Raw genomic sequence first — 23,126 nt, 5'->3', positions numbered from 1 at the left:
AGGGGAAGACGGGGCGAAACAAAGAAAGAAAGAGTGGGAGATGGAAAGGGCACTGTTAGAAAAGAGCATTTCCCTCTTTAAGCTCAACCTGCTTGACGGGGCCTCCAGAGTCCGGCGTTCTTTGTACTTCCAGTATTAAACAGCACTGCGGATACCTGCAACACTGATGATAACCGGAGCATTTTGATGCTTTCTGGAGATCTGTTGGTGCTTTGTTTTCTTTTGCCGCTTTTTTGTTCGTCGGCTTTGATTGAGGATCCTCGAAATTTTGCTTGGCGCTCCCCTCTCCGAGCGCGCTATCGCATGCTGTAGGTATCCTGGAATCTATGCGGTCTCTCATGCCTTTAGATAACTCGGCTTGTTTGTGCGGTTCTGTCTGAAGTCAGAAAGCAAAGGCCTGACTTGATTATTGAGTGTGTACTGTACCCTCGTGGGGCAAACGGTAGCATGAATCATACATGTTAGCCAAGTTGTGTGTGTCCGCAGTGTTGATGTTGTGCAGGACGCTTTCTTGTATGTGAGATAAAGGTCATAAAAACGTAAGGTTGTTTGGTTTTCCCGTTGGGTTGAGAATTTGTAAGTGCATATCTGGCTGGAGAGATAAAAAAGTAGCTTCTACTTGAAAACTATACAAGATATTATAGCACCAGATAGATAGATAGATAGATAGATAGATAGATAGATAGATAGATAGATATTGTAATGTTACAAATATTTTAAATGATAAAGTATTTCTCATTTATATTGCAATATTAATGTTTTATTTAGTCATTACAATAATATATATAATTAATATTGTATAAAAGCAACATCAGGAAATTTGCACTTACTGATATATTTTTAATATTTAAGTATACTGAAATACTTATATAAGCATGATATTTATAATGTAAAGCTAACATTTTAATTCATGCGCTGACATATTTTTCTAACTATTTTATCATAGTCATTTAATATGAATGCTTATATTGTGATTACTTTTAAATCATTCAAAAATATGTTATTTATATTTTATCAGATTTTTGAAAGGAATTTCTTTTAGCTTTTTTTTATCATGTGTATTAAATATAGAGTATAATATTTATAGTCATATTAATATCTTAGCGTGCATAATATTATATAAGCAATGATAAAATGCAAAAAAATGTATAAAATGATTATTTACTTATTTTCTAATCATAACAAACTTTTATGAACACGTGTGGAAGTTCTTGAACACTTCATTTACACTACAGAAAGCACTACCTGCATTTCTTTGATTTACAATTCAATAAGCGCAAATTCAAAAGAATTCAAAATCTTGTTGCCGGTGGCCAAATCAATATAAATTTCAACTCATGTATGTTTAAAGAGGCTAAATTGACCCGGCCTTATTCCCTCTCTAATGGACGTTTCTTTGTATCAGCTTTAAATTGTAAGTTTCTGAATTTCAGCATCTGAAACCATAGGAACGTTAGTGTTCATGGTATGGATAGAAAAATGTCTTTACAGACTTGAAAGAGAGATTCGAGTCTAAAACATCATTGTGAAACGAAAGCTCATTGTCGTTCCTTCCGCTGAAAGCTTGTATCCATGGACGTGTTAATCTCCAACATCATGGCGTTTATCTCCAATCAGAGCCCCCGAGAGCGCCTCCATTTGTTTAATTGGATGACATCTCTAGCCATTCAAAGCCAACTCCACAAAGAGATCACATATCTTTGCCTGGATGAGGTCAGCTGTGTGGTATCTGAACTCCACAAACTCTCAAACCGCAAAGCCCTGATCAAAGTTAAACTTTGTACATTTTGGCCAAATTGAAGGAGTGGGAAAGGGATAAAAGGAAATTCGAGAGAGAGAGAGTTATGTGTAATTAGAGTCGTAAATAGTGAAGCGCTCACATAATACCCACACTGAGACCGAAGGGACTCGACCGACGACTGCTACTGATCGTAAAGTTCGAGAACTTCTCCCGCGATAACTATATCAGGTTTCTACCAGCGGTGTACAGCGAAGATCGAGGCTGTTGTCATGACAACAAGGTGGCAACACTTATTCAGTGGACCAGGCGGGGAGAATAACAAGAATTTATTGGACATTAAGGAGGAAGGCTTTGGAGCATATAACCATTAGGCACCGACAATATGTGTCACGGTGTACAAAACAACACATTAGAGGATGCGACAGCCCGACATATACCCCCTATGTAGTAGTAAGTTATTTATGCGTTTACAAATCCAATATAGTCCACTTAAATGACCAGCATGAAAATTTAATGCGGACTGTATATGTATATATAGTGTCTTTTCTTATGCCAAAGAAAAATAAATCTAAAAAAGATTTTAACCTATTACCATGGCTGGCTTAATGCCACTTACTAAAGTGTGGAGCAAATTGGATAATTTGTCATAATATAACCTTAGGAAATCTCGGAGAGTGGAACTCTAAACACAAAAGTAGAAGTAATGGCCAATTATCCCAGTGAAGAGTCAGTGTCAGACAGCTGGGGAGCACAGGAGATGGTACACTGCTGTGGATTGGCTGCATATTTCATTTACATTGTTTTTTTTTTCTGGACTTTGAAGGCCACATTATGTTAAAATGAAAAATTTCAACTTTCTGAGGAGATTACCACCCAGTCTTTTTCTCACACGGAAAGACAATTCTTGCCTAATTTAGTTTCCTGCTGCAATTTAGTTACAGGAGAGACACAAAAACAACTGTTTAGAAGCATAAAGACAATTTTAATCTCAGTCAGAGCGAGCACCTTCCTTGTTGTTCTCTCTTATGGATAAAACATAAAAATTGATCTGCAAAAATGAACACAATCAGTCATTTGCTAGTCCCTTGTTGTTCCAAATCATAATGCACACAGACCAAAGCTTTCAAGCTAAAATGCAAAAGCACCGTAAATGTACTTTAAAAGTGGCCTGTAAAAAAAAAAAAAAAAGAACTATACAATGTTTTCTGAAGCCATGTGATAGCTTTGTATATGAAACAGATATCATTTGATGTTATTCACTGAATTCTCTTCACTGTTTAAAAAATATTGGTGGCAATCAAATATGTGCTTCTAAATACATTTTCTGCAGCACATTTATTACATACCTTATTGCACTTAACACTGCGTTTTCAAATTGAAACATCCAGTGATTTTGGCTAAAACTCAAATTCAATAAATGACAGTTTCACATGTTTGAAATTTTATGCTTGAAAGTAAATTAATATGCTTAAATGAATATTGTTACAATTACTATAAAATGTTCTATCATATAATAATATAAGGTGATTTGATCAAATGATACATGCTTTTTTTTCCCATCATTAAAAAGTAAAAACAAAAAAATAATGCCTTGTTTCCCAGAATGCACTGAGAAGAGTTGGAATATAGCTTTAAGGACAACTTTAAGAAACTTTTCTAATGATTCTAGAGATTACATATGGATGGGTAAATGATGACAAAATGTTCTTATTTGAGTGAACTATTCCTTTATAACAGAATGCCAAACTAATAAATCAAATCAAAACAATGCAGCAGTTATTCCGTGCCATCTTGGATCAAATGCTACAGAGGCTATCGGTGCGAGAGAACTGTGCTTAAAGCCAAGTCATCAGTCATTCTCTGTAATTATGATGCTTCTCATTTGTCTTCACTTTTGTGATGCAAACACTTGGAGATTATTCACAGTGGATGAGCACATTCTGCTTAAAGGATGTGCTCCATCCCGCTGAAAAGCCAGCCATGAAATACAGCCCGACAAGAATTTGGCAGAAATGTTCAGAGTCACCAATGCCGTGAGTGACGTCATCATTTCAGGAGAAGCGCTCGGTTTTCCGCGAGCCTCGTTCCCACTCATACGTGGCGAGACCTAGGTAGCTTTGAAATGTGTAACACGATTCCCCTGCCCACAGGACATTTGCACAATGGATGCTGTCTCCGCATGTGTTTGTCGAATGGAAGTAATTCATAAAGCTTGCCACTCAGCCACATTACGAATGCATTTCCTAATCTTCCAGCTTTAGTGAAAAGGGAATCAATATGCTGTGTGTTGTAATGATTATCCTTCCGTGCTTGTCGAGTTTGCGTGTCTCTGAAACAATCCATAAGCAAACATATCGATTTTTTTCAAATGCCGTTATCGTTGTCAATTAAAAATTTGCTGCAGGCTGAAATGCCAAATCTTGGCTCCCATGTTCTGTTCTATTTCCGAGCAATATGCTCTCAAATGAGGTAACTGCTCTGCGATTGGCACAGATCCTGCACAGCGTTTATTTAGTTTAAAATCTGTTAATCTCCCAAAGCAACTGTCTGATTTTTTCGCAGATGAAGAGGAATGATGGGGATGCGAACAATGCAAACAGTTGTAAATTTGGACTGGGATATCAGAGAAGCTGCTGTGGATGCCAAATATTCATAGCACTCTGATATATTTTTTTGGCCTTTTGTTGAAAGAGCACAGGAAATGAGAGGGAGAATGGGATTTGGAGATGTAGCAAGCCAGATTTGTTCTGTGGACAAGTGTGTCGGCCTCTATGCTGTGGTTCAAACAGCTCATTACTAAAATGTAATTTGATATTTCACTACTTGTCATAAAAAAAAGGATTTGTTAACATAATATATGAATGTTACATAAATATGCTTTGTATATTAAAAAATGTATATATATTTAATGTAAAAATGTATCATAATTTTCTTAATGCATGTATTTTTATTTATGTATTCATAATAAATATATACAGTGCACACACACACAATTGGGATTAATCACAACAATAATATACTGTATAATTCGGTTTAATTTAATAATTTATGCAATTAAATCATAATTATTCATAGGCTAAATTCAGTGTTCTCATTGTTAACTAAAACATATTTGTTGGTAAAACAAATATTGGTGAAAAACAAACTTTATAAACGTAATTTAGAAATGCAAATAAACAATTAAAAAAATGTAATACTGAAATGAACTAAAATGTAATGGAAATAAATATAAACAACTAATAAAAAATACAAATAAAAGTTAAATACTATAGCAGTATAGAAATATTAAAATAACATTGGTTGAATATTGTTTTAAAATGTTTTCTGAGATAAGTATTTTGCCTTAACTAATGGCATTTGTTTAGTGTGAGGGGCATTCTGTTTGACCAATGAAAATCAGTTTAGAAACGCTAGTACTAAAATTACAGAAATTAGCAATCATGCAAAAAATAAAAAAACGTTTGAAATGTTAGAGTAGGAAGCTTATGCACACCCTTTATCCCGATAAAGCTAATGAGATTTTGTGTATAAGCATTTTGTTAACCCTCCTACGCTCTTACATTAGGAGGAAAACTAGACAGTTATTGAGCAAGACAGTTCTTTTTCTAATTGTTTTCTCATTTCTGTTTCCTTCCCTGATAGTCATGATTTGCATTTTTATTTGTTCTTGTTGTGTTGATGAGACTTTTATCTTTTTATTCTGCCATTTTTGGTTGGCAGTCCAGAGCACTGGTCCTCACAGTAATGATTACCTCTATTGAATTTCGCTCTCCGGGGAAAGACAAGACTGCCAAGCAGTACGGCCTGAGCAACCCCTCTCCATGATTGAACGAAAAAGACTTCTCTCGAGTAGGTAAACATGCTCAGAATAAGTTTTGGTGCAGTGGTTGGGATAAATGATGGGAGGGTTTGAAAAGAGGGGCTGAAAAGAGATCTATCAGAATGCCATCTCGTTTCCAGTTTAACGTTTTCCCTCTCTTTAGCGCCACATTGTGTCGTTTGATCTTTGATTGTACTCTGTAGCCCATCTGTCTCCCTCCTCGATCTCTGAAGCGTTTACAGAAACATTCGCGAAGAAGAAGCGACGAGGCCAGTCGTTCTTGCACTTGAAAAAGAAAGAATATGAATGTTATTCATGCGGTTTCCCAAGTGCCCCACTAGCAGAAATGGGTTTATTCAACCCACGTATCTTCTCTAGGTTTCACGCTGTGAGCATAACTCCTCATTTGCTAGTTAAATTAAAAACCCAATCCAGACCGAAAGCTCGAAAGTTACTGAATCTGCCGAGTGGGTGACGTTGATGTCTGGTCTCATTGCCTTTGTCATTGCAATCGAATCAGAAATCTGCTAAATGTGAGTCTAGAACTTCACAGCGGCTTGCATTCAAGTTTGGAGCAGACAGGACTTCTACCTGCTCGCGTTTCTAATCACCTCCTTATCTAAGAAGCTCAGAACCAATTGCTGAGCTGATAGACTTTAAACCTCCCGACACTCGCCATGAGAGCGGCTCTATACTGTTGACTCTTGGGATCATTCTAGCACAGTGCCTGACTGCTTAAAATACTCCATTTCAGATATTACAGCTCTGTGTGTACAGGCAAGCAATTTTTGCATGTGCATGGTGTTGGGCTGAAAAGAAGGACTGGGATGTACGTGATCAATTTGAGCTTTTGAGCGTTCTCATCTTACAGTCAAATTTTGGGGAACGAAGCTCAGCAGAAGCTATTTCCATTTCACACTTACGGAATATCAATAGGGCAGGTGCGGATGAATCACGTATTGAGCGCTGGCATTTCATTTTCGCTTACATTATGATCGTATGCATGATCGTGCGACAGGTCTTTGAACTTCCACCTTGCATGCTGACACATGGAAGAAGCACCATTCTTTTGTCTGTCTAGTAACAGGCTTCTTGTTACAGTTTTAATGCAGTGGATGAAGGCTGCGCTCTTCGCTACGTGACACGCTGCATGAACTCTTCATCATGCGTGTCTTATCACTGTAACCAGCACGTCTCGAAGGGATGTGCCCTTGTTGGTGATTGTCCTTTGTGATGATAAGAGAATCAAAGCTGAGATGAGATTAGAGTTTCGTTCTTTTTTCTAGGGTCACCGTTTTTTAAGCAGATAGAGTGAATTTAACCTAAATTAAATAAGCTGTTTCTGTTCAGCGAAATGGTTAAATTAATGATTCAGTTATTCACTCGTTTCTTTTGTTTCTAAATGATTCAGTTTATTTGAAAGAATTGGTTGAATGAATGAATAAATAGCACGACTGATATGTGACCCTGGACCACAAAAACAGTCATAAGTAGCATACTTTTGTTTGTAGAAACAGCCAGCTACGTCGTATGGCCAAAAATCATTTGGATATTAGGAATTGAAGATCATGTTCCATGAAGATAGTTTGTAAATTTCCTACCATAAATATATCAAAACTTAATTTTTGATTAGTAGTATGCTTTTCTAAGAGCTTAATTTGGACAACTTTAAAGGTGATTTTCTAAATATTTCTTTTTTTTTTCACCCTCAGATTACAGATTTTCATATAATTTTTCATAGCCAAATATTGTCCTATCCTAACAAACTATACATAACAATGCTTATTTATTTAGCTTTTAGGTGATATATAAATCTCAATTTTAAAAAATGTACCTGAATGACTGGTTTTGTGGTCCATGGTCACATATGTGCTTTACATGAACAGATGTCTAGTGTACAATTCACCTAGTAGTTAATATTAATTTTCATTTATATTTTATTTTATTAAAACTATATATTTTATGTGACCCTGTACTTTCCATTGACTTGGCAAAAAATACAAATGATTGTATTATTTAAGTATGAGGTGTCAGAGTTATTCCTCTCAGTCTTAATTTTGCAATCGATCATTAATTCTAATTATATAGATTTTGAACTCAGTAAAATAGAGCGTTGTATTTCAAAATGTGGCATTTAAAGTGTATTTAATATTTAATTAGTACTGCTTTGGGGTTGGGACCTGCAGTGTTGTTTGACATGCAGTTCCTAAGTTGTAAAACATTTCATATTCTTTATTTCCAGACATGTGTTGTGTTTTTGGTACCTTAAAAGGTTTCAGTAACATATTCACATCGGCCATACAGACAAAAAATACACATATCGCATTGCAATGTACGTAAAAGTGGGGAAAGGTCTGGATGTTTTCCATTTTGCTCTGCAAAATAATTGACTGGTTATTGATAATTCAGTCTATGTACTCTGGGTCACTGGAAGACTATCCATTAAAGGTAGAACACCCTCCATTTGAAGAGATACCGCTCTTTTACTTAATGGAAAATTTTAACCAAGGCAACCATTAGTGCTCAAAATCCTAAAATAAAATCCTGAGGCTTTGAGAAATACATTGTATGCGTCTCAATAAGTCCTTTCTTCATCTTTTTTCTCTGTTGCTGGGGTTCTGTCCTCATTTGAATGCTTATCAGGTTAAGATTCACATTAGCTGGGTTGTTTGAAGCTGGCAGCTAATTTATTAAAGAACATTCTGCAGGCAGGCACTGCTTTGAGTAAACCGTTGACACTACTTCCTCCTTATGAAAATGTTCCGCTGCATTTCCCTTTTACGTCTTAATCTGAAATACATCACGCCATCAAAATGCAGAAAGGAACGGCACACTTAGGTTTCTTAATTGTTTTAAAAGCCTCACAGTCATTACATGTCTGACATAACAGCGCCAGTCTAGAGCACCTTCAAATCATAAAAAAAAACAAAAAAAACATAATAACCTTTAAGTGCTTTCGGAGTAAAAACGCAATACCAACAGAATTCCTGCTCTGCTTATGATATTAAATGCTTCACCTCTGAATAATTTTCATTCAAACTCAGACACATATAAGTGCAAATGAGGTTCAGTTCCATCTTGTCCGTGAGCAAAAGATTGCACCTATGGCGCCATCGCATCTCCAGCTGTGACTTCCCGTTGTGTATTGGTGCGATCTGTCAGAAGTTAATGACGGATGCGTCGCCTGTAAAGGCAAAATCATAACTTCCTGACGCATATGGCCGTATCTTGCATATATATTACACGCTGCTGCCCCTATGACTTTCCAAGCTGTCGTGGGAAAGAATGGTTGAAGTCAACGATTCAAATTGAGAATGAGAGCCGTAAAGGGACTGCGAGTGGCAGCACGTCTGAGATGGAGGGGGCGATATATTGTGCAAGTGCATGATCCGCTCCAGGGCCAGATGTTCCACTTGACAGGCCCCTTGAGTGGAGGGCAGTTCTGCCAGCTGTCCCCCTTCCTACCGCACATGCAGCCATTTGTTGGTAGCGCGTTGAAAGCAGGGGGAAAATCAGCAGAATGGCTTTGCACCATGATCCCCCTCCCCTCGCAACTGTTGTCCAAAACAAATAGTCCCGTGAAATTGCAGTTTACCCAACAATGCTTTTGTTTACTGCAACACCATTCCCAGAGTTTCAGTATGCGACCGGCCAAAACGGAAAGAATTATTGCCCTACCTCTATTTCAGGTGAAGCCTTTTGCGTTTACCTTTTCCCTCATATAATGCATGATAATAGCAGAATTCATTCATCAAAGGCTCCTGCTGTTATTCCCTGGAAAGAGTTATATTTAACTTGGATAGGTCACAGCATTTTCCAGCAGGCTCTGCTGAGAATATGAGCCTGAAGAATTATGACTTTTCTGACCCAGGTGTGGGCATTATTCATGCTTAAGATCCGATCGCTAGTGCTACCAGAACACTGGTAAAAGCAGCCGCTGACAACTTAAAAATGTCAGGACTTTTCTCAAAGTCTTTGGCCTAGTTGGAGAAACTTAAAGAGGACATTTTAGTGGCATGTCATTGGTTCTTGTGCTATCAGCGTTTGTGAATGTGACAATGTGTGGGGTTATTCTGGTTTTCATCCTGCTGTTTTTTCTCGACTGCATTTGGAATGACATTTAAGTGTATTTTAAGTCACGAAGCACACCGTTAATTTTTTGGTTTTTTTAATTTGTGAATACAAATACTATTTCAGTCTATCTACTTCGGAGTTTTATATAAAATGTCATGTATATTTGTCATTCATGTGAGCTTTCTTAGTGAAATCTCACATTAATTTAGTAATAGAATGAATAAAGTTGGGGGGAAACATACATACATTTTAAATATATTTATACATGTGTATATTTATAGGCCTCTTTGAGTCTATGGTAGCAAAACATCTCTTGCAATATTAGGCTTTTTTTAATGTAAGAAATTAAAAGTTTCTTCTGCTGACCGTTTAAAAAAAATGTTTATTCCAGTTAAAATGTGTTCAGAGTCGAGCTCTCAGTAATACAGGCTAATCTTTGCATTCTCTCGTTGCCTTTTCCAGCTGGAACAACATATATCTTTGGGAAAGGAGGAGGCCTCATAACCTTTAACTGGCCGGCCAACGAGCGCCCAAGCACTCGTACGGACAGGCTGACAGTGGGCTTTAGCACCTCGCTCAAGGATGGCATCCTGATCCGCATCGACAGCGCCCCCGGCCTGGGAGACTACCTCATGCTCCACATTGTAAGTCAATGCTTTTTCTAAACTGATCGGCCCCATTTACAAATTTCAATTCTTAAGGTTAACAAAAAAGCCAGGGCACACAATAGGGATGAGTTTCTGATGTCCAGTATTTGGGGTGACCAGTGTGAGTGACTTTTATATATTTAATAATTTAATCATTATTCAACATGCATGTATTACATTGACCAACATTTTACAGTTAATTTGAGTACAGTTCATCAAAGAGTCCTGGAAAAAAAAAAATATCACAGTTTACCCCCCAAAAATATTAAGCAGCATAACTGTGTTCTGCATAATAAATATTTTGAAAAAGTTAAATGATATTTCACGAGTGCGTTATTATTGATATTATTGTTATTGTACTTTTTATATACAGACATGGTTAATTAAGTGGTAGGAGTAGCGCTGCAGCATCTCAAAAATAGATAATCTCAATGCGACACAACATATGCTTCCAGTGTATGCGTCAGTCTGATTATAATGGGAGAGATTTAGGGTTTCGACAAGGTGTTAACGTTCTGTGCATTTCATAGAACACAACACCTCTGTCAGTGGATAACTTGTGGGAGGTTTCTTTTTTTTTTTCTGTAGCACGTCCTTGTAAATAATCAATCCAAGAATAATGATGTCTCTTAGGCAGCTCTGTTGTGTTGTTTCACTTCTACATTAATTTTTGTATTGTGTCAGTGACAATAAGAATTTTGTCACTCCACAGCTGCATTTTATATAAATATATATATTTTAGATATTTAAAAATTTTCCTCAGATCAGCCATATCAACTGTGAATTTCTTCAGAAGTGTGTTTTTTTTTTTTTTTTTTTGCTGAGCTGCACAATGTTCTTTTCAAATTATTAAAAATCAATATGTACGCCACACGGAAGCCCAGCAGCGTTTTTCCTGCAGTTTATCCATGGTGAGAGCTTCTATTTGACCGGATATGTCCATAATGTAAATAATTCAGCACTCGTGTAATGGATGCTGGTTTGGTAATTAACCTGCTTTTCTGAAAGACAAAAGGATTCATTTTCAGACAATGTTTGTCACCAAGGGGTCTTTAGCTCATAAATGAACAATGAGGTCATTGGAGTGTTTCCTTTTTTTTTATTAATACTGCACAAACTACATATATTGCAAAAATGTAGATATATATATATATATATATATATATATATATATATATATATATATATATATATATATATATAAATAATATATTAATATATTAATTAAATAATAATATATATTATAATAATTGTTTAATGTTGTATACAGTACAGTATAAATTATGTATAAGATCATTTTTATTGATAGACCAGAATTGGCACAGACAGACAGACAGACAGACAGACAGACAGACAGATAGATAGATAGATAGATAGATAGATAGATAGATAGATAGATAGATAGATTACTGCAACATACAGTATTGAAACTGATAGTGAACAAACAAAAAAGTTGTACATTATTACGTTTGCACATAAATAAGTGACCTTGTAGTTTAATGGGGGACTGGATGTCTTTTTTTGACAGAATGTGAATGGGGAATATTTCTCTGGCTATCTCCATCTGTCCACTAGTTTTATTGTGGCCCATGTTGGTGGTCCACTGGGACTCTTGGAGCTCTGTAATGGGCAATATAACTAAGGGCATTTCACTAAACCCTCACCCCCTGCCTTTACCCTTTATGACACACATGGACACACACACACATACACCCTTGCCCTATTATAGCAGTGTAGCACTGATGGAAATAAGCCTCTTCTGCCAAATGAACTAAATCTAGAGCACAACTCTAGAGTAAAGGGAATTAAGCTGCCGTATTTTATAGGCAGTTTCGAAACTTACGTAACTAGTGATTGGGAGTTGCCTTTGATTAGCATGTACTGGGGTGGAATTAATCTTTGCATTTGGAACAGTATACAAGGCCCATTATGTCTTTGGTCTCTTTTTAGATTTGAGTGCTAAACGTTTAGTTCTTGGAATGTAAATCCACGTTCATAATGATTTTACACCTTTATCATGTTTGCCTTTAACTTTGGGAAGAGTAGTAGGTAACAATGGATCAAAATGTTGCTGTTTTTTTTTTGAGTTGATTAAGGAAGTCTTCTTCCACTCATTTCTTCAGCGCTGATAATGAGTGAGCTATTTTCAGCTGTAAATGCTTACACTTCTCTCTTACACTTCTGAACTGAGCGACTGGTGACACCATGGAATACCTTGTTAGACGGTTTCCGGCAACAAGGGAAATGTCAGTGCCGTTGCCCTTCAAACATGCCACCTCTGAAATGGCAACCTCTGTGATGGAGTCTGCTAACCAATCGCTTTAACTTGAGCCGTAACAAACCATATAATCTAACGCGGTCAAATTAATATCACAATTCAGACTACAATGCTACCTCACCGTCCCCTTAAGATGAGTAAGGGAACTTTGCAATGGGAGTTTTAAAGGGATAGTTCACAAATTCTGTCATCGTGTACTCAACCTCACGTCGTTCCAAACCTGCGTGACTCTCTTTTTGTACTTGGAGGACAAAAAGGTATTTTTAAGATTTTTATTAGTCTGGTTTTGTATTTACAATGAAAGCCGGTGACAACAACACCCCTGTTGATTTTTATTGTATGTAAAAACAAAAAATAAAAAGGAAAACTGAAGAAAATCATTCATGCAGGTTTGGAAGTACATGACGTACGTGTTTTTATTTTTAAGTGAACTGTCCTTATAACTCTTGATTGGATCTTGCATCTCCACACATCAAAGCAGGGAACATCTGTCCACTGTAAATTTTGGCATTTCTCACTTTTAAAGTTATCTGATGTGTCTTCAGTCAGAAGAAGTGAAGATATAGACATGCCATCTGCTTCTCGCCATGTATTCTGTCCATCTGACACATTCATCCAAATAACGGGTCTTGTCACACTCTCACTTCATAGCCCTTATAATCTCAAAGTCAAAAAAAGAACGTAATTTTAAACTTCTACATCTGTACTGTGACACACTTTTCAGGGAAACAGGTAAAGGTGGGTGGGCCTTGATTCGTTCCATGAGAAAGTGATTGGATTGTGTGGTTGTTTCAAACCAGAACGGCAAGAAGAGTTACAGTTTGTGGTTTGCAGTGATGCATTTTGTGTTATGACTTCAGTTTTATGTTATGCATCACATCATCAAAATTTCATATATTACATACTTCATCTTTTCCAAACCTTTGAGTAATACTGGTCTCATTCCCTCAGTAGGGAGGAGTGTAAAATCTGCCCAAATCTGTAGACGGAAGTGTGAAAACGTTTTGTGTGAGATTTGCTGGTGCTGTTTACGGTGATCTTCACTATATATAGTCTGCAAAAATTACGGCAAATTAAAATTTCTCACAACACATTTGTTATCAATATAATTAGTTATACTGAATTGCATTTTTTGAATAATTATATAAAAGGAACAAATGAACATTACTGGAACATTTAAACATTTGTGTACAATCAAGTGAAATTTTAACCTTTGAACAGCTGCCATTTCATTAACATTTACATTTAGTCATTTAGCGGAAGCTTAGTATCCAAAGCTACTTACAAATGAGAACATTGGTAGCAATCGAAATCACCATCCCAGTTGCTCAAAAAAAAAAGAGAAAATCATTCTATATTAATAATAATATATGCATATACATAATTTAAAATCTAAACATGAACATATTATATAGACTAAATATAATTATAAATAAAAAAAATTATGATGAACGCAGTGCAGCATAAGTACATGTGGCGCGCATTCCTGCATCTTATGTTTGCGGCTGAATACAAATGATCGTAATTGATGGACAAACAGGCTATATTAGGAAAAAGACATCAGCACCACCCGCCGCAGAGAAAGAAAAATTAATAAAGCCTGAGATGAACCCAGAGCATCCGTTTCAGGTATACGTTCATAATCCTGTAAAATACTGTTGACGTTAGTAGGCAAATGTGTTTTATGGTCGGTAATATTTAATTTCACGTCACCTAGCCTATCCAATTCTGGCCACCTTTTTTACAATAGAAATGCTACAGCCTATTTAATTTCTTCAGCAAAACATGGACATCACAACTCTTACTAAAATCAACCATGACTTTATCGTAGTAAAACTACTTGACCATAAAATCAACCACACTGTATTAATAAAAACATAGCCATAGGTAACTGTCTAGAGCTACAGTTGTAAGTAGATAATACATTTTAATTACAATTTATTCATTCACTTTTACATTTTATTAAAGTTCAATTTTTTTCTTTTTTTTTTTTTTGAGCGCAACAATGCTATTTTGCTTTGGGCACCCATTTGGTCTGCAGCGACCCTGGGCTCATGGATCGTAGAATTAATATTTTGACAATAAAACCATTCATGACATACAACCACACGCAGATTTATCCTGTTTACAGCCATTGTTTCCCTCTTACCAGTAAACCATTCATGCCAGCATGTTTGCCATCTGTTGACCGTGGCGGTGTCGCACGGGAGAACGATGCACTTTTGTAAGTCGCTCTGGATAAGACCGTCTGCTAAATGCCTTTAATTTAGACGTCTTCTGCTGGAGAGAGAGGAAGTGGCGAGGAGAGACTCTCGTGAAGATGTCCCTGCTGTTCCGGTTGATTGTAACACTCATCACACGTTCATTTAAAATTGCCATTCTGTTCCTCTGTCTTCCTTAAGAGTTAAACACTTAAAGAAAGTTTGGAATGACTAAAGTTAAATGTGTTTGGAATTCGCTCCTTCCCTAATACGAAACAGCAGTGTCTGCATAGCATTACGTATTTTTTTTGTAAGACCGTTGGATACTCATTAAGAGCAAATAGCTTCCCTCCACCAGCTGCACAGCTGGAAGTAAGTGTATAATTAGGGTAAGAAACTAAGCGTTTCTACAAATTGCTTGTGCCCCCGTGTTGTATTACCGCTACACGAGTGGACGGGATGTTTCAATTTGCTTTAAAGGTCTTTTTCACCCCCTACAAAGCAAAACACGCTCGCCACTGCCGTTTTAAATAATGTTAAGCAATGTCTTTCGGGTTTAGAAACTTGCACTTTGGCCAAATAGACGGGGGTCTTAAAATGACATGGTCCAATGATAGGCCAGTCATTTTAACTGAATTACGTCGCTGGGCCCTTTCCACATATCGACAGAAGAGGGAAAGGATAAATGGCTCCGACACCAGCAGTCTTTGCCACCAAAGCTGTTGACTGAAATCCTATAAGATAGAATGATTTAAGTGTACAGAAAATCAATGGTGTTGATCTCTTTTAATCAGTGAGCAGCATAACTACACATTGCCTGTTGATTTTCAATCCTGCAAACCTCCCTGCGCTGAATGGCCCCTGCCACAAGCATCCCACTCCACTTCCATTCAGCCTTAAAGTGCAGAACGATTCTGAGTGAGAAAAGTGAGCACAATTACCCAGCTTGTTCCATTTGCTGCTCGGAGTTCACAGTTTCTATACCAAAGAGAGGGGGATATACTTCATTCTGACAGACTCTTAAGACGTGAAAAAGCGATGTGACTTAACCGCAACGCTCCGGTTGTGGGGGGTCTGCGGTTCTTTTTTTTTACCATCTAAGTATCATAGATGCAAATATTTAGTTCCTGTTTATATAGAAGAAATCCACAGAGGAATAACAGGTAACTGGGTAATTTATCGGCGTCTTCACGCAACTAGTTTTCAGGCTTGGACCGTCAATCTTCTAAAATGGTTTGCTATTGACGTTTTGCTGCAGAAGGGGATTTGCATCAGGTTTTCATGAAGTTTGCATTTTCTGCAATTAAAATGCATCTGAGTCTAATGCCTTGCAGAGTGAATTGTGTGCAATTGGGGTTTGCCACTATTTTTTACATATTTTATTTATGGTGCAATACATTTAATGAAAAGTGTAATGTCAAAGTAATGTGACAGATATTACGAGCTTTATGTTGCCTGTATATTACTTTATAATGTATAATATACAGATGCTTAGTGCTGAGAAACAGTTAAGGGAAAGAGCCAACTTCAACAGATTTTTTTTCAGAGACAATTTCTATATAGTTGTTTTGTGTGAACAAAAATAATTAAATAAGTAATAATTAGTCTCACTAATGTGATGCATTTAGCAGGTACTCATTATGACTTTAATATCGACAATTTCTATGTATCCTTACCGGAATGTGGCATATAATAAGAATGTTTGCAAAGCATGTCTTCATGTCCACAGTTAACATTCTTAGAAACAGTCCTTCTTTTTTTTTCCTGAGACACAGATATTAATCTGTTTATTTGCTGAAAAGCTAGAAACAGAAGTGGATAAAATTATAGGAAGCTGTTGCGCTTATATAACTCTTTTTTTTTTTCAAAAGCCTATTTCCCTAATCCATCGGTAGAGCTAATCACAGCACAATCACACATGGCTTTATTCCAACTGTAGCTTAGGAATGCAGGTGCAACACAATGTTTCTGCTTCATTTTCTCCACCTTTTCTCTACTTACGTGGCTGTTTAGTTTACCTGCCATATTCAGCAGCATGTGTTAGTTTAAGATTCACAGCTGGTTTGGCTGCTCTGATCAGCTCCTTTGCTCTATGTGTGGTCATTGTGGTAAAAAAGCCCAGCTGGATAAATGAACTTGACATAGAGGAGGCTATTCTAAATGCGTTCTGAGTTTCTGTTTTCACGGTCAACCTCATCAAAAGAATCCAGCTTTAATCTCTCATACTGCTGAGTTATGAATCAATATTTCAGAGTCTAATATTACCTTCTAATGTTGTTTGAAAATCGAAACACTCCAGTAGCTTAAACCTTCACCTGGCCACCTCTATAAATAATCACTCTCTTATTATCAGATATGGCATGGCCCTTTGCCACATCTGCATACATGTTTGTACTGTATATTTATCGAATCAATTAGTATATTTTAAGAACTTGATGCACATATGCAGTACATTTCATTCTATAATTTTGATTTGTTTTGATGATTTTGTTTTTGTTGACGCTATAAGTTCTAAAACGTAATATGATTCAAAAAATAGTTACATTCTAAATGGTTAACAGTACAATAATGGATTGACTCTTCGTAGCGGTACATTTTCTCGTAGAAAATCAATATTCCATATACCCCTGAAACGTGTATTTTGTAGCAAGTATATATTTAATATCTTTTTCTCAGCATATGACAGATATTATGAACTTTATATTACATATATCTCTTCATAACATAAAGATGCTCAGTGCTAGAAAAAAAACAATAACACAGAGAACAGCAGATAGATAGATAGATAGATAGATAGATCATAATATATTCAACTGCATACAAATTTCCTTGAAAATAGATTGTCTGTGCTAAAATTCGAACCTACATATGGTGTCATTTTTAAAATGTTTTGTTATAATATTTTGCCATATGATAACTATTATAATATGTTATAATATATTATATTATATTACTCACTGTCACATTATATACACCCCAGGGTTTCTTTTGCTCCAGACAAAGGAAAATCTCTGTATCCTATATGTCTCCATATCTCAGTGTCTCTTGTATCCCATACCGTATGTCAACACAGTCACACTTTTTTCAAATCAGCAAATCTAAAGCAAATCAGTTTACAATTAATGCCTTATTTGGGTTGTGTGATATCGTACTGTCGGGCTCCACCGTGGCTACAGGCGAGGATGAGAGTGGTGTAACGCAATCCCCCTAAGGTATTTTTGATCTGGAAATTGCGTTAAATTGGCCAGCAGTTGAAAGCAGATAAATGCGAGCCATGTCTGAAATAGAGCATAATGTGAACGCAGATGGAGAATAAAAAGCGCAGATGCCCTGGAAGGTCATTCCGATCAGAGTGCATTGATCCTCAGGGTTCAGTTTAGGAAACTCAGACGCGTAAACAAAGAGGAAATTGACGCTTCCTCATGGGTTTTGCTCAAAACGGCTTGAATTTCAGTGACTTCCCAGTATTTTTTTTTTTCTAGTTGTCTCATTAACCTTGACATTGATTGGTACACGCACACTTTTACTCTGGCCACCTGAAAGCGGTGCACAGAGTCAACGTTAATGTATTCCAGCTAATGATAATGGTAGGAAAGTTTCCCCAGCGATCTTCCTGGCAATTCTCGAAGGACTGACAAAAAATCCTCAGCTCGTATTAAAGAAAGCTGGCAGCCGCGGGCCACAAATTTGCATTATTTTGTCCAGCCACATGTTTTAATCTGTGACAGGCTTGCCACTCAGTCCAGACCTTCCCAACATGACCCACTTTCCTCACAGCATATGCCGTCAAGCGAGATGCGCAGATTTATAAGGAATCTAAACGGCCCCAGCTAAATAAACTGGCCGATCTCCTTGATGGCACAGATGAAAGACACAGGTGCCTCATCTCAGTGCGCCAAGGCCATTTCTATTGGATTTTTTATTCTTCTTGCATGTAAGCCTCTATATTTACTGAAACTCTAGGGGAGGGCAGGACTGGAAGTATTATTTCCAAAAGTACTTCATTGTGTCGTTTTGCATTCACCTCACGAAGATGGTAATTGTATGTTCTAGGAAAAATTGCAGTCTGTCTGACTGCCTCCCCTGCAATTCAGTAACCGGGGGTCTGTACAGAAATCAGACAGGAAATGTGTTCATTTGGAGTGACCTCCCCCTCAAGCTGTACCTTCAGATGGGGTGAGAGGAGCTGTGTTATCCAGAGCACACGCTTTTCTGTGCAAAAAAAAAAAGTAAAAATTTCCTGTCTTTTTTCTGCATAGTGCCTTACTCTTGAAAAAAAGAGTGGTAATTTAAAAGAATTGCATGCATTGCCAATTAATGATTCAGTTAATCACAGTTAATTGCTATTTTTAAAAAAAATACTTTTGTGCATTAAAATGATCAGTATATGATCAATAATATGATAAATACTGTTTTTTGAAGTTTCTGTTCTTCAAAGAAAATTAATTAAACCATTTCCACAAAAACAAAAAATAGATAATCAGCACAAGTGTTTTCAACATTGATATTAATCAGCAATATTTCTTGAGAATCTAATAACATATTAGAAAGATTTTAATAGATCATGTGACACGAAACACCTTCTCACTTGATTGCAATAACAGAAATAAATTCTATTTTAAAACCGTACTTTGAAATTGTAATGAAAATTGTATTTTCACAGTATTTTGAATCAAATAAATGTAGCCTTGGCGAGCATAAGTCAAAAACATTTATAGTTATCACCCCAAACTTTTGAATAATAATGATGGAATATATAAATAAAAATATAATTATAAATTATATTTTATTGAATAAAATGTATCAGGGTGTAAGAGAATACCGATACACGTGAGTATCGCAATATTTTTTTTGGCGATACTGTATAGATTCCCAAAAATGCATTATCAACATTAAATAAATTAATCATATGAGATTCATGGCAGTTTCATTTAGAGATTATATCTTGACCACTAGAAAGTGGTCTTCTTATCTCCGAACTTAAATAGAGACAGTTCGCTGCTAGAAATGGAGGATGAAAGAATAGTTTAAGCTCTTGCCTCCATGTATTAAGCTGAAGTGTGTTTGCTGGCGATTTCTATCGGTTTCTTTCGTGGTCTGTTTTTTTTTTTTGGGGTTTGCAGTTGGGGCTCGGGTCGCGGTTGAAACTAGCACAAACCGAAAACTGTGGAAAGCAAAACGTCTGAAACAAAAGAATTGTAAACCAATACAATATGTTCTGAGAATGTTGCATTATCTGCATTTATGGTATTGTTTACAGTTCTTTTGTTTTCTTAAGGAGTATTGCAAGCACTTTTTTATTGATATTAAGCAGATGCAATTCTTAAAGAATATTGCAAGCACTTTATTTTTACCTTGTACTCATAGTGCACAAAAAGTAACATAACATACTTTTTATTTATTTATTTATTTTTTTTAAGGTTTGCATGTGGTGGTGTGTTCACAGCTATTCTAAAATTATATCCTATTTCTAGAATAGGAAATATCCCGAAATATCACCTTGCTTACATTATTGCAATGTATCGTATCGCCAGCCCTATAGAATTTATAATTAATTGTATTCAATTTTGGATTTACATTTTCTTACTTTATTTGTGGGCAGCGCTGGATTGCATTCCGTCCTTTGCATGAGAAATATCTGAGTTTTTCTCCTCGTTTTTGCTCTTATGAACTCTGCTTGTTTTATCAGTGCTCTTTCCAAAAAATGATTTCAAAATGATCTAATAATGCTGCATAGTGGTGTATAACACAATCACAACCATAAGGCAATATATATTTCTTTTTCAGTCCTGTAAATACAAAAGCAGTTACAGAGGGATTTATTCAGCTTTGATTTATAGATGCCTCACAGAAATAGATAAGTGCACCTGTCTGCTTCAGCAGTGTTGCTCGTGGCCAGCGGCCATCAAATCCATATTATATTCAACAATTCACTAGACCGTTGTTTCCCGACACTTCTCTGCAGGATTTAGCCCAAAACCAATCATCGGCTTCTTATGCATCCATCAGTGTCTGTTGAAAATGCAATGTAATATTCATGTGATTCCTCTCCATTTGCTTATTTGCTTTTTGTATTTAAGAAAAATATAAGGAAAATTTTAATGCCATTCTGAATTACAAAAAAAAAATAAAAATGCCATTGCCATTCAAGGTACCATCATTTTCTCTGAATTAAATCCTTTGACCAGAAAAGTTTGACTGGTCCTGTGCCAAATAATTTTGTCCAGTGATTAAATTTTGCTGAACAAGTAGGGTTTCAAAGAGTCATAGAGTAGCTTTGTCTAGGGATAATTTGAGATAACTACAGCTGAGTGTTCTCAGAAGGAAAAGTCATGTTTACAGCATGCTGTGAAGCCGCTGAATGTCTTTTCTTTTTCTTTTTATTTCTGAGGTAATGCATGTGATTTGAGTCACGCTGTGATTTTAAGACCTGTGGGGGGAAAAGTTTTAAGTGCTCTGGAAACTAAATTTCCCACGATCCACAGTAGGAGACATCAGTCTTAGAACAACCTAACAATTCCTAGTAGCCATCAGACAGGTTAAAATGACCCACTGATATTATCCACTCAAATGTACCAACAATTAGGCTAAAAAGGGAAAGCTTTAGTTTTCAGCTCTGTACAGTATGTCGAGTTTTTCCTTTGAGTGGAGTTTTGAATACTTTGACAGCCGGATTGAGGCAAAGTAAAAAGTTATTGCAGATAAACCTGAAGAGATCTTTCTGATATTTTGACGCTTGAAGTCCAGAGGCTTCACTTCTTGGACTTTATTCAGCTTTTTCCTTTTGTGGAGGAAAAAGTTGTGGTTCTCCAGCTGGAAGCTTGGATGGCTGATAATCAAGAAATGGTGCGGACCGGCTCTATCATTGATTTTCAAGGAGTCGCTCCAAAGGCGTTGAGAAATGTATGATCCAGGGTGGTGCAACTGAAGACCTACAAATCTGTCTTTTAAAGTTATTGTGTCAAAGTCAAAAAGAAGAGAGATGAAAGCAGTTAAGAATCGTATGGAGTCTGACTGTGAAGCACCTTGGAGAATTCAAACAGGTCACGGCTGAGTTAAACGGCTTGATGTTGGCGAGTGGGAATTTGTTTGGCTTTACCCACATGTATAAAAGTGATAATGAGCAGCAGTAATGACATTTCACATTTACATTTATGCATTTGACACGCACCTTTACCCAAAGCCACTTGCTCTGCATTTGAAGGAGACATTCTCATCGGTTCCCTGGAAATCAAACCCATGATCTTTTGGTCGCTAGCGCCATATTTAGTTTGAAAGCTAATTGAACTACAATTTGAACTGCTATCCATTCTTAGATTCTCCTTTAAACTCGAGTGATTTGTAAATAAATTCTGAGGTCGTAAAGGGACATTGTGACACTGCACTGTGCTTCATCAGTTCCACTTTTAATGAAAAAGAAACTTTGTCTAATTTGTGATTTCCAGCTGTTTGTTTGGATTACTCGGCGATGCTTCTTGGCTTGTTGAATGGAGAGAGCTGTCCATCTTATCTAAGTGTTAATGAGTGTTTGCTAATCTTTTTGTAAAGCGCTTCAAATCATTTTAATTACTTTAGCATGTACTCCAAATATTGCATGCAAATCTGCATACTGAGTAGCTCTGTCAGTCTACCTGGTGCTTTCTAATCATTGGTTTTATGTTACTGTTTAACTGCTTCATTTGCAATTCACAAAGTGAATGCATTTTTCTGTTTTTGTTAATCCTAACTCAGTGATTATCAGTCCTGGTTAGAGAGACAGGTGAAGTCAGACGATTCTGTCTCCAGCCAGGCATGGTCTTATGCTTCTGTCACCGACCAAATCACTGCATCCATAATTTAGGAACACTACATCACTTTGAGTAGTTCTTATCCCTAATGACCGCTTTGTTTGCAGTCAAGCCAATGAAGAATGACAGCCCTAAATGGCTTCACGAGATGCCAATTGATATAAAGTTCAGCCGAACAAATTATGGCACAGCTCCACAGCGAGTGAGAAACTGATCAGAGACAATGCAAGAGGGGTGTTGCTGTGAAGAAATCTAAGAAAAGCATCACATATGTTCATAACTGCATACTAGACCTCGGTGGAAACAACGGCACACCTTTATAAGTGCACCATATGAGTGTGATATACTGTAGGACATATTTAATTGGATCCATACAGATGTTGTGCTGCAACTACTTTGTGCAGAAAAATAAAGTACATCACGTCATTTTTTTTTTGTTTGTTTGTTGTTGTTGTTTTATCACAGAAATGACAATGTTTCCCCCAGTATCTAAAAAGTAAGCTCTTTTTAAACAGTGCTTTGAGCATGGAAATGACAACTTTAGTGAAGATACAATTTGCAAACTATTTCTATTTTAA

At 36.6% G+C, this 23,126-nt stretch overlaps 1 protein-coding gene across 33 annotated transcripts in view; it reads left to right on the top strand.

Moving 5' to 3' along the window:
* The window catches only part of nrxn3a (neurexin 3a), a 277,248-nt gene that overhangs the window by 161,982 nt on the left and 92,140 nt on the right, over positions 1–23,126 (top strand). For all 33 annotated transcript variants that reach the window (XR_006253012.1, XM_043262595.1, XM_043262606.1 and 30 more), the window contains one exon: positions 10,098–10,279. Coding sequence is in view for 32 of the 33 variants with exons in the window: in XM_043262595.1 (XP_043118530.1) it covers positions 10,098–10,279 (182 nt within the window). In the remaining variant the exon portion in view is untranslated. The remainder of the gene's footprint in view (positions 1–10,097; positions 10,280–23,126) is intronic.

The sequence above is a fragment of the Puntigrus tetrazona genome, chromosome 17 (assembly GCF_018831695.1).
Source record: "Puntigrus tetrazona isolate hp1 chromosome 17, ASM1883169v1, whole genome shotgun sequence".
NCBI lineage: Eukaryota > Metazoa > Chordata > Actinopteri > Cypriniformes > Cyprinidae > Puntigrus > Puntigrus tetrazona.
The sequence above is the reverse complement of the archived record's forward strand: the minus strand, read 5'-3'. Positions and strand labels throughout refer to the sequence as shown.